At 38.4% G+C, this 13,060-nt stretch overlaps 1 protein-coding gene across 1 annotated transcript; it reads right to left on the bottom strand.

The window, feature by feature from the left end:
* Positions 1-464: 464 nt before the first annotated feature.
* LOC126876186 (omega-amidase NIT2-like) lies at positions 465-3,060 on the bottom strand. The gene is made up of 6 exons (XM_050639037.1): positions 2,976-3,060; positions 2,732-2,888; positions 1,994-2,174; positions 1,440-1,608; positions 976-1,209; positions 465-824 (listed from the first exon to the last, which is right to left on the bottom strand). The coding sequence occupies exons 1-6, from the start codon at positions 3,058-3,060 to the stop codon at positions 733-735; spliced, it is 918 nt and encodes a 305-aa protein (XP_050494994.1). The 3' UTR covers positions 465-732.
* Between the last annotated feature and the right edge of the window lie 10,000 nt (positions 3,061-13,060).

The following is a 13,060-nucleotide window of genomic DNA, read 5'->3' as shown; positions in this document are numbered from 1 at the left end:
AACATGATATATACATTACTACATAAGTTATATATAAAATATGTATACTATACCCTTGCCTACTGACTGATATGAATTTCTTTCGGTCTCGAATGCGTTAAAAGAGAGCGCAAAGAAGACGAAATTACTTATTGTAATTAGTAAAACGACCTGAGAGGCAGACAGGTACAAGAAAGAAGGAATATTATATTAGCGGCATTATCATGTTTTTGCTCTCTTTAAGTCTTTCATCGAGACAGACAATCTACAGGTATTAATCGACCAATTTCTCCAAGCTGATAACTTCGAATTGATGTTTATATATAAGAAGTGTTATGTGTTAATCTGTCTAAATGTTTAAAAGGTGTTATAAATTAAATGTTGTTAAACGATACGTAATTGCCTTTTGATCGTAAATTTTACTATCAAGGGGTCTTTTATGTATGCGTAATCATTGTGAATTATAACAATTTATGTGATCGATATTAAAGGTGTTTAAAAGCATATTATTATTATATATTATTATTCTATTCTCCTATATTATTATCCTATATTATTATAGCATTCCTATATTATTATAATATCCAATTACATGTTGATACACAAGATATACAGATTATTATTTATAACGTTTTGGTTTTCTTAATTGAGTCATTCATTTAGTACAAATGATAAGAAATTAGTAATAATTCGCAAAAAAAGGATATTGTAGTAGAAATATTATAAAAAAACATTTTCTGTTTTAGTGTAGAGTTACTCCTTCTTACAGACAGTGTCGTACAAATCTGTACGTCTCTGAGAAAATGTAGGTATCTGAGCCCTTACTTCCTCAACAACTTTTAGATCTGTTAGAAAAAAGAAACATACGAAGTAATAAGTAATGCTTACTAATAAATTCAACAAATACAGAGGAAGATGGCTAAATCGATAAATTAGCGAGACTAAAAATTAATTACATCATGGATCTCTCGCTTTTAATTTTAAGCTGTAAATTACCGATATCGGTGACTGCCATATTCTCTTGAGTTTCCAAATCGTAAAGAATCTCTCCCCAGGGATTGGTCAACTGTGTATGCCCCCATGCGACGTAACTTGCTGAAGGAACACGAGCCGGTGATATGCAAGCAACGTATAATTGATTATCATTCGCTCTGGAACGCTGAAGTAATGACCAGTGCAGTGGTCCAGTGGTCATATTGAATGCCGCTGGATATATCAGCATTTGGCAACCTAACCCAGAGAAGCAGGAAATATGAAGCCACCGAATACCAATTAACTTCGTAGTTGCACGGTTCACATTCCATCATTTCTGAATATGCGAGGACAGTCCTCTTATTGTGCTTTTAATTCTTTTATTTGTTTCATTTTCAGCAAATATACTGGTTTTTTAAATTAAGCTTCTTTTTATACAGATATTTAATTTTTTGCTAGTTAAGTATTGATCGATTAAGTTACTGTACCTTTGTTCCGATAAATGCGTGCCATTTCCTCGAATCTAATATCATAGCATATGCCAATACCTATTTTGCAGCCCTTCACATCGAACGTCGTTAGGGAGTTACCAGGACTGAGTGAATCACTCTCTCGAAAAGTAATCTTATTAGGAATGTCGATGTCGAATAGATGTACCTAATAACATAAAAATGTAGTCGCTAATTCTATTGCTGCAACTTTTGTAATTTAATATCAAAGTTACCAACTCCTAAACTTTAATTATTTTTTATTTAATAACTGACAGCGTTTTTATCACTTTCTTTTATTAAAAAATCTTATCATTTAATAATGTTTAAAAAGGAGAAAAAATAAGTATTTTCGTATGTGAAAAATTTATATTACACATTACAACAAAAATGGGCGTTTTCCGTATCATAACGTATTTTATAAACCGTAAATTATAGAATTGGTTATAGTATACGTATGTACATATGTATATTCCTAAATTATTCCTAGATAGAGTCACTTTCTTCACCCCAATATTTTCAAATTCAAAGCCATAAAGGAATATATTACTTACCTTTCGGTGTTTTGCTATCAAAGTTCCATCGGGACCCCAAATAGTACAGGTATTGTACAATTTATCGCCCTCTATTTCAGGCATCGTACCACCAACTACATAGATGTTGTTTTCTTTAGCTGCATTCGATAAAGCAACGCTCGTTTCACCATCAGGAATACTCTCGGCGTATTTTCGAAAGTACTCTGCATTGCAATATTTCAATTAATGAAAAATAACTGTCTTTTGTTCCAACCATAAATTAAATTGAAATTTTTGTCAGTTTTTTATTTTTTAAATTATTAAAATAACTAAGTTTTATATCTCGACTTAATTAAATATGCAATTACTTAGCTAACAGTATATATAATAAATTGTTTCTACAGGTTCAAAATGAAAAATGAATATTTAGAAATATTTAATTACGACAATGCTATTTGTGTTAGCATCAGTGGCTTGTTACTCTACGACTTTGCTAGTACTTTTTGAAACATAAAGTTAGTTTTCAATTAACACTTATACTAGAGGCGGAATTATAAATGCAAAATAATTGATAATACCAATTTATAAGTACCTAATTATTAGTATCTTAAAAAATATATTTATACAAAAATCACGATAATCATGAAAATGGGGAAATCCTATATTCTCGACTCAATTCACAATCTTTATGGAAGTATAAACGGTAAGGTAATTTGTCTACTTTTACTTTTTTCTATATAGTTGTTACACACATGGTAAATTATTGAAAAAAAAAACAAATTATTACGTATTCCATATGGTGAATTAAAGCATTCAGGAAGAGCTATAATATCAGCATTGCGCTCTTTTGCGCTAGAAATGTAGGAAACTGCCCGCTCTACATTTTTGCGTTTTACTTCATTTACTTCAAGTTGTACCAACGCCAAGCGAAATGCTAAAATGTTGGAAAAGTTAAATACATTCGGTTATATATTTCCCATACTTTTTATCTATAAATACTTTTTACATAGTGAATACTTACTCGACATCGTTCGCACTACTTGTTTAGCGATGTTTGTAAGTATCATAATGTTGAGGTTATGTATGGTACTACTCAATATCAACATTACGTAAGCAATACGCAGGGATTTTTAATAATTCTTGGTAAAGTTTAGGACATTAATTTTGATGTAATTGTAAACATTATTTGTTCACAATTTGTCCATTTACTTTGCAACAAAAAGAACGCATCTGCAAGCGTGTTAATCGGATAACGACGAACTTCATTTCGCAAACACCGACACGTGAAACATTTTGAAGTTACGTCGACGCGAGAGTAATTGGTTCCCTTAAATTCCTCAATTTCCATTTCTTTCGCCATGTATATTCGAGTATTGCATTTGAATTGCAGAGCAGTCGAAAGTAGAGGAGCACCTCGCCGATATATCGACAGGAACATGAATTTTTTTTCATAGGGCGAATATTTTTTCCATTGAATTATTAAACCGAGTCAAATTTTCAAACTCAACCACTTAATTTAATCGTTTTACATAAAACATTTCAATCTTTTTTCTTCTAAATACTTTACCTATATTTCATCTGGCTGAATATTCCATATTTTTAAAGCTTGTTGATAATTACAAATACGTAATTATCATTCTGAAGCTAGAAATTTGAAGTAAAATTGCTCTGCGCGAAAGGAAATAATTCAACGTTTTATATATAGCTGTTAAAATGATATAAGTTTCAGTAAAATAGCTTCACTAAAATTTGTGGTTTTTTTCCTTTTCTATTTTTTTTTTTTTTTTTTTTTTTTTGGTTTTATGTGTTCAAGGGCGAACGTTCCCTCTCATTTCTTGTATTTTTATGAGGAATTTAGCCTTTTTACACCACGAGAGCCTCAACGTTTTCATTTTCACGCTTACGCTACGCTCGTTAAACACGTTCTAATGAGACCATGTGCTGACATTGCGAGTTTTATTATTTTCGCACAATAATTTATCATTTTAGATTTCAAATATTACATTCATACATTTTTCGTTGTAAATTTCTTTCTCTATTTAAACAATTTACCATTGTTGCTACAATAAATCAATTAATTAAATTAATTGATCAGTTTAAACTTAAAATATCATTTCATAAGTTTTCGTCACTTGAATCTAAAAACAACAGAAAACGGATCATATTCAACGATCACAAAACGATAATAGGACATTGTGTTTCTTCTGAAGGGCATGAAATTGTCAGGAGATTATGCCATAAATGAAATTGGAAGCTGGCTGGTCAAAGGGATTAAACTCGGTTAAACTCAATTGTGCTATATTGCACAAAGACTTGAGAACTGCTACCAAATATCTACTAGCTTAAAGGTGTGCTGATTACACCTTACAAATTGTAATTATATTTCAAATACAATCTCCTAAATAATAAGTAAATTAAATTAATACTTTACCTAGAATCTGTGATACATTAATATAACAAAAATACATTTCTTAAATTATTCATTAATTTGCAATGTAATTAGAATATTATCTTTATTTTCTGGTGTCTTTATTATTCTTAAAAGATACGCTGCTTGTTTGCAAATTTAACACTACGTATGCTATTAATAAATCATTTTATATTTAATTTTGCAACCTTCAATCATTGTTAAAATTGATTGATAATACCGTTGGTTAATAGAAATTTGAAAATGCTCTCGTTTCCACTCGATTAAAAGGTAATTGCACAAACTGTCACAGTGTTGACTACAAATCACGTGTGTCGTTCTATTAAATTTATACACAATAGTATTTATTCTCGTCTTAATTTAAAATGAAATGTGTTATTGTATTTTTTTTTTTTTTATTTATTTGTTGAGATTACAATCAATTCTCGCGTTGAGAATTTTCAGTAATTTTTCTGGCGTGGCGCAGTGACATGGCTGTTTATTTACAATAAGTTAATACTTATTATAGATAGGTATAATTTATAAGTAATATAAGTAAGTGCATATGCTTAATTTGGATAATTAAATGAATCTAACGTTTAGGTCTAGCGGGTAGTGCCTCTTCAGCCTGCGAATCTGGTCCGTCGTATCGAGTAGTCCAGTGATTAGGGGGTTTCGGTGTTTGTTGATTCTTTTGCTATATCTGTCGCTATATTTTGCTATTTCCTCTTTGACGGTGGGTATCTTGAGGTCGCGGTGTATTGTTTCATTGGTTACATACCAAGGTGCGTCAATTAGGGATCTTAGCGTTTTCGATTGAAAGCGTTGGAGTATTTCAATGTTGGAGTTACTTGCTGTTCCCCATAGTTGGATTCCGTAGGTCCAGACAGGTTTTATTACGGTCTTGTAGAGGGTAATTTTATTCTGTATATTTAGTTTGGAGCGTCGGCCCGTGAGCCAATAGAGTTTTTTTAGTTTGTCCTTTAGTTGCTTCCTTTTATCTGAGATGTGTGTCTTCCACGTTAGTCTCCTGTCCATGCCCAGGTATCGGACTGTGTCCCTGCTAGGAACTGTTGCATTGTTGATGGTGACCTGGGGGCAGGTTTGTTTTCGGAGCGTGAAGGTTACATGTGAGGATTTCTTTTCGTTGACTTTGAAGCCCCATTTGTGAAACCACTTTTCCATGGAGTCGAGACTTCGCTGGAGAGTGGATGAGGCTATTACCGGGTCTGCGTGGGTAGCCAATAGCGCTGTGTCGTCTGCAAATGTCGCTATTGTTATATCGTTTGATATAGGTAGGTCGGCAGTGTAGATGGAGTACAGTAGGGGTCCGAGGACACTACCTTGGGGTATGCCGGCTTCTATTGGGAATGTTGCGGAAGTGGCGTCTAGGCATTTAACCATGAATTGTCTATTGGTTAGGTAAGATTTTAGGATGGAGTAGTAGGGGTGGGGTAGGATCTTTTTAAGTTTGTATAGTAGCCCTTCATGCCATACTTTATCGAATGCCTGTTGGATGTCTGGGAAAACCGCTGAGCAATATTTTTTCTTTTCGAGTGTTTGGCTGATCGTATGAGTTAAGCGGTGGATTTGCTCTACTGTAGAATGATGTTTTCGGAAGCCGAATTGGTGATCTGGGAGTGTTTTCAAGTTCTCTAGGATTGGAAGGAGTCGGTTCGTGAGCATCTTCTCGAATAGTTTGGACAGGGTAGGTAAAAGACTGATTGGGCGATAGGAGCAGGTTTCGTATATCGGTTTACCGGGTTTAGGGATGAGGGTAATCAATGAGATTTTCCAAGCCTTAGGATAGTGTTCCAGGCGAAGGATAGCATTAAAAATCGATGTGATGAGTGCTATCCCTTTTGTGGGAAGTTCCTTGATTGCTCTATTGCCTATTAGGTCGTGTCCTGCTGCTTTCTTGGGGTTTAGGCGACTGATTGTTTCTATAGTCTCTGCAGAGGAGAAGGGTTCGATAGGAGGGGACATTTGGAAGGGGGTGTGCAGGTATTCAGTAACGTCCGCGGCGGCTTTGGGGGAATGGGGTTTGAATACTTTTGACAAGTGTTTTGCAAACAGGTCGGCTTTTTCTATAGGGCTTCGCGCCCATCCACCTTGCGGACGGCGGATAGGTGGGATTATTTGTGGGGGGCGTGTGAGTTTCCTGGAGGCCTTCCATAGTGAGTAGTTGGCGTCGGCTGTGGGGGATAAGCTGGCGAGGTATTTATGGAAACAGTCGTTTTTATAGTTTCTTAAGGTTCTGGATAGCTTTCTAGTTGCGTTGTTAAGTTTGCGTTTGTCCTCCGGTGTTCTATGGGTCTGCCATACTCTTCTTAGTCTACGTTTTTCTGCTATTTTTTTTTTAGTATGTATTGGGGATATTCTTGTTTGCTGTTAGATGGCTTTGTCGGTGTGGAGAGGCGGATTGCGTTTATTATGCTCGTGTTTAAGTATTCCGTGGCTGCTTCGATATCTTCCTTTGTTTTTAGTGGGGTGAAGGCTCTGAGGTCGAGTGTGTAAAGACTTCTCTGAAGAGCTGCCAGTTGGTGTGTTGGTTGTGAATGGAGCCATTAGGTGTATTCTCGATGATTGTTGAACTGACTGTTGCTATCACGGGAGAATGATCAGAGGAGAGATCAGCCGAGGAGTTGATCTGGACGTGTCTTGATGGGATATTTTTAGTTATGAAGAAGTCGAGAAGGTCGGGTATTTTGTTGGTGTCAGTGGGCCAGTATGTGGGTTCGTATGTGGTGAGGTAGTTGAGGTTGTTGTTTATTATGCTGTTTAAGAGGTTTTTGCCTCTTGCTGTAACCAGTCTGCTGCCCCATTGGATGTGCTTGGCGTTATAGTCTCCTCCAACTATGAATCTATTGCCCAGGGTGTCCAGGAAGTTATCAAAGTCTTCTTTGGCGATGGAGTGTCTGGGAGGGCAGTATACTGCTGAGGTGGTGATTGAGCCATGACAGTCTTCTATTGCTACGTTTGTTGCTTGGAGGTAGTCTTTCTGGAATGATGGAAGTTCGTAGTGCTTAATACTTGCTTTGATTATTATTCCGGTGCCACCGTGGGCCTTTCCGCTGGGGTGTTGGGTATGGTAGAATTTGTAACCATTTATTTTCAGGTAGCTCTTGTCGGTGAAGTGGGTTTCCGATACGAGCATTACGTCGATTTGCTGGTGTTTTAAGAAGAGTTCTAGTTCAAGTTTGTGTTGCGCTAGACCGTTGGCGTTCCAGAGTGCTATGCGCCTTGGTTTTATTTTGAGTCGGGGCGTGCTAATTTTTCCACGATGAGTGTTAGTAGCGATAGCAAGTGATTTATTTGCTCCGATTGTTTCTCTATTAGCTTTTCAAGCCTTGAGGAGTTGTCTGTGTTAGGTGGGTTGGGGACACTGTTTTGGGGAAGGTTCCTTTGGCTGTTCGGGTTATTTTGGATGCCTTGTACTGCTTGGGCATAGGAGGTTGAGGTGGAGATGAATTTGGAGATGGTAGGACTGGGTGTTTGGTTGGTTGAGGGGGTTGGGGTAGTCGTGAATTTCGGCGGGCTGGGTGTTTGGTTGGATACCTCTTTTGCTCTGAGCTTAGGGTACCTGTTCGTGTATAGTGTTTTATATGCTGGGCAGCCTTTGTAGTTGGCAGGGTGGTCCCCTTGGCAGTGGATGCATTTCGCTGGGGTTTCCGGTGATTTGGCGCACTGGTCAGTGGAGTGAGTGCCTGCGCATTTAACGCAGCGGAAAGTATGGTTGCAGTATTTCTGCGTATGACCGTACCTTTGGCACCTTTTGCACTGCACTATTTCTTTTTTCACGAGCGGTGGTTCGATCTTTACTATCGCGTTCATTAGGCGACTGATGTTGTAGATTTCCTTATTGTTCGGCTTTTGTTTAATGTCTAGGAAGAATAAGGATAACGGGTCTTTCGAGACTCTATGCCTTATATTACTTACGTTGATGACTTCGTGGCCGAGTTTTGAGAGTTCGTATTTTAGTTCGTCTATGTCTGCTGAGTGGTGTATGTTTCGTAGGACCACCCGGAAAGGCCTTTCCTGTTTGAGCTGGTAGGTGTGGAAGTTGGCGTTCAGGGTCCTGAGTGTCTTGGTGAGTTTTCTGTAAGCTTCTGGGTTCGTCGGTAGTATTTTTACTTTGTTGTTGCTTATCTTAAGGTTATATTCCTCCTTGCTGATATCTCTCTCTAGGGACTTGATCATTGTCTGTATGTCAATGACGTCGTCCACAAATATTGGTGGGGGAGGGGGGATTCTCTGTGAGTGTTGGTTTGGTGGCGGTTCTACGATTTCCATGGCGTCGTTTGAGGATTCCAATACGGCGAACCTGTTGTGTGTGTTTATTTGCGTTGCTGTTTCTATTTTCCTTTTCTTTGTAGTGTTAGCGTCGTTAGTGCGGAGAGTTCTGCTACACTTCTGCCACGGGGGGGGGGGGGGGTAGAACGGGGTAGCTGCGAGTCTGCTCCGGAGAGCCTGGTCGCGGTTGCTGGGCCATCATCGAGCTAGTTAATTCGGAATGAACAACTAGTCGTGAGGCTGTGAGGCTAGTATTCGGGTTGGGGTTAGGTGCGTGGGATTTTCTTCTCCCTAAAGGGTAAGGGACACTTAGCTGTGTTCTCTTTCGACTCAGATTTCTCAGATTTCTTGAACGATAAATGTTTATTCACTCTAATGTCAATGAGTACACTTGATACAGGATTCGCGATTGTATTCGGTTCGCGAATGCGCGGTTATAAGATAGAGCTTGGATAGCTACGATTCGAGATACGCTGCGAGTGCGGACAATGATTGCACGAGATGTCGAGAGCTTAGATAATTATTCGGCTCGAACCGTGTAAGTATAACGATCGTGATATACTGCGGTAACTCGCGGTAATAGACTGACATTTTTGTCGCGATGCTGCTGCGGAGGAAGACTCGTTGGGATGTGTCTAAGGATGCGAAGGCATCGGATTCGTTGAGAAAAGCTTTGAGAGGGTGTTGCTAGCGGGCAGCGTCGTACGTGAGAGATAGCAGATTTCTCGTGTGTCCCCGTGGTAGGTGGTCGACTTCGAGACTGATAAACAAAGACTGTTTGTCTCTTTGGAGGACCTTAGCTAAAATAAATCCTAAGATTTATAGCGGTCCCTTGGCTAGCTGGAAATATTCGGTACGAATGTATCGACATCTGGCAATCATCTTGTCCGCAGGTATAGGGTCTTTGTGTCGTGCGTCACGCGACGTAAACTGTTGGGAAGTTTACTGTCAAGTGCCGCCACATGTTCAAGGAAAATGTATCTGCAGCCGGTTATAGCGGTATTTACGTTACGGATGATCTATGGGAAGATTCACACGAACAAACCTTTATGGACTAACCAAATTTATTTTGTTATTAAAAACGATCTACAGAACCGATCGACGACTGGTGTTCAATTTAAAAATTGCTTCTCTATAAAAGCAAGAAATCTAATTTACATCGTGTTCTTCATCTGTCGCCTCCATATACATCCTGGTGGCAATAAAATTCTGAATTTACGAGAAATCCGTATTTCGACTTAAGCTTATCGATGTTACCGACTGGACAAAGCCTTCGAGAGTTTAAATTAACCGATCGACCCTTCGATGAAAGGGCGAGCAAGTGCCAGGAAACTATCGCGGGAACGCTCGTAAAAGCGCGCAATGGTTCGGCGTGGTAACCTAGGAAGAGGAACAGGTGCGACTGAATCGTAACGGTTGTCGTGGCCCCTTTCAAACGATCCGTGGCCACTCTTCAGTTTCGGCGTCATTAACCCTTCCCTTCTTTCTTCCTGGTTCACTTAGAAACGAAGAAAATTCCGGAGGTAGTTTGCTCTTAGCAGCTGTCATTTTTTTTTTTTTCTTTGTTTAGTCGACACGAAGCATTTTGGAGAATTTCTGTGATTGCTTCGCGAAGGTACAGAGGATAAGAAAAAGCGCTCTTTGTTCGTTGACGACTTTCTGTCAATTAGAAATAAGAGTAAACGGCATAACAGTTTTCTTCTTTGCCACTGTATACGTAATTTTTGTTAGACTTTAACAACTCGTATTTTTCGTGAGCAAATACTGTCGAGTGGTTATACACTGTATATGTGAAGCTTCGTTTTCTTCGCGCGAAATATCCATGTTGTTCTTTCTATACTTGTGTTCATATATCATGACGTTCAGCCTACACGTGCCCGAGAATGTAATGTAACAGATAATTGGGTTCGAGCTGTAAATCTTTCATTTGCAGCATGACGCGAATCTAACAACACTTCTTTCCTTGTTCAGATCATGAATATTTTTGTCGCGTGCAGGTAGAATCATATGTCTAGAGTATCCACGGGTTTCGTGTTTACTTATTTCTTTAACTAACTTCGGTTTTAACCAACTTCCTATTAACCAGCAAATTAATCAAATACTTTCAGAATCAATGACAAGAATATACCGAAAAGTGTCGAAAGAATTTTAAAGAATTTTACAATCATTTTCCTAAAAGTTATCTTGAGACGTATTGTATCGTTAGTCTCATAGAGTTAATCACTTTTCTCTAGAATAATGCTCGAACACAGCTGTAGCTTTCTATAAATTTCCTCGATATTCGATTGAATTTCCCGAGATCGTTTCCAATGACGAGATCGCAGCAGTTGTTACGAAAAATATCGGAAGAGCGAAGAACGCGTATGTGTGTCTGATCCATCATTCACGATAGTCTCTACGGTCCATGCGTATGATCCATCATCTGCGTAACCGTTTTACAATCCTCACCGTGGAAATGCCGATCCGCGATGCTATTCTCGCGCGCACTCGACCGCTTAAGAGCATCGTCCAGAGACGTTTCCATCATACACAAATAACTTTGTTTTTCTTCTTGCAGTCGGAAGCGTGGAGAATTCGATGTTTCTGGCTGATCTGTTGTTTTATCATTTGCGCGGCATTTTTTCGCGGTTAGAAGAAAGATGAGATTAATATCTTTGTGGTATTTTGATACTTATCGATCTGCCGATAATGTCGGTGCTGGTAGGGGAAAGCGTAGTTGAGAAGAAGCGCGCTTTTTCGATAAATTATGAATTATGGCTAACGGTAATTCACGCAATTTACATAATCTAGATGGAACAGACGCTTTTCAAGATCGCTTGTCGACTCATTTATGTTTATAATTTTCAGGAGAAGAAAATCTAAACCTTGAATATATTCAATTCGAATATGTACTGTAGCCTAAATTCGGGTCTTTTTTCGGCTTTCAACGATATCGATTTTGTCTCGATTGACCTCCTGCCGGTTTACGTGCTTTTATTCTTCCTCCTTCTTCTTCTTCCGGTGTCCAATGATTCCTTTGAAAATCGACGCGGTTCGTACCGAAGCGTACGCTTCCGATGCGGAAAGTACGCGATCGAAGCGCGTGGCTTCTGACCGGAAGCGTAGCCTTGCAAACGCGATTAGATTGCATTAGCTACGAGACTGAAATTAAATCTCGAGTCGGAATTGTATTTAATTTTCTTCGGGAAGTTCGATGCCGGAATCGAAAATTAGACGATTGAATAGGGATTCCTAGTTGATTTTAGACGTCCCTCTTCCTGTAACTCCCACCGAACTTGCATTGGGCGTTGTTCGCAGGCTTGTCGTGCGGCAAACCGTTTCGCAAGAGCTTATTTGCATTTCCTCTAACTGCGGTTCGCATAAGACGCGTCAAAGGAATATTGACTACTATCTATTAGGTCAGATTTTTTCACTATTTTCTGCTTCTCGTAGGATTGTAATGTTACAGTACCGGTAACACGAAGCTTGATCTACGGCAAATAATAAAATATCTTTGAGATTAAAAAATATAAAGATTTGAAAATTAGGACATTTGAAAGTTTGTGCTTACTCGACTGAATTGCTATTAAGTGACGTTTAAAAATTTTAATCACAAGGTTGAAAGTAATATAGTTGGTAATTCTAAGGAACACCTATCCTCAGATAGATTGGTATACACACGCGAGTCGACCGTATTCTCCGGAAATGAAAACAACTACATCCCTGGAACCTGGAACACGTGATTTTCCGCATATCCATTAAAGCAACATCGGTCAGTGACTCGTCTACGGTGCAGTCGCTAGACTCAATTAATGACCACGTTCTGGTCGTAAATATAGAAAAGGCAGCGAGATATTTTAGTTTGTTGGCTAACTGGGCTGAGGTTGGGTCAATGTTTCTGTGGATTTCATTTACCTCTTCCGGCCTCCTTATATTTTCTGAATTCTTACAATTTCCGAGATACCAGTTCATAGCAAATTGATTCTTATTATGGCGTAGGATATAGTAAATCTTATTGTCTAAAAATACAGGAAAAGATTTCATAATTATTATTTTTTTTAACATTTTATTCAAGCGTTTCTTAAGACATTTGTTCAAAGAGATGTCAGGTTATAAAAAATTGAATCAACCTCCCCAAAGCTCCTTAACCTCTTGTTATTTTTGATAAATCAATAGCATTACGCAATATATACCGTGTGATTTCCCTAGACGATCTAGTAGCACTCTTTTTTACAACCTTCTTTCAAAACGAGAAACAAGAAGAGGATTGACCAAATATCATTGTCATCGAAGCGCAGAGACGCTCCGGTGATTCTTATCTCCATTCATCTCTCCGAGTGAAACTATTTGACGTCGCCTTGAATAGGCTCAGACAGTTTTGTCGGGGGTCCGTGTCGTCGCCTGTAGTCAGCTCGCACGATCGTGAA

This window comes from Bombus huntii, unplaced genomic scaffold (assembly GCF_024542735.1).
Source record: "Bombus huntii isolate Logan2020A unplaced genomic scaffold, iyBomHunt1.1 ctg00000067.1, whole genome shotgun sequence".
Taxonomy (NCBI): Eukaryota; Metazoa; Arthropoda; class Insecta; order Hymenoptera; family Apidae; genus Bombus; species Bombus huntii.
Note: the sequence above shows the minus strand (reverse complement) of the source record. Positions and strands in the feature narration are given on the sequence as shown.

Bases quoted from the DNA above. Each gene is read 5' to 3' on its own strand.
- LOC126876186 (XM_050639037.1), bottom strand. From the start codon at position 3,060: ATGTTGATATTGAGTAGTACCATACATAACCTCAACATTATGATACTT. The intron at 2,889-2,975 runs GTAAGTATTCAC...CCAACATTTTAG, and splicing joins AGTAGTGCGAACGATGTCGA to CATTTCGCTTGGCGTTGGTA. The intron at 825-975 runs GTAATTTACAGC...TTTTTCTAACAG, and splicing joins TATGGCAGTCACCGATATCG to ATCTAAAAGTTGTTGAGGAA.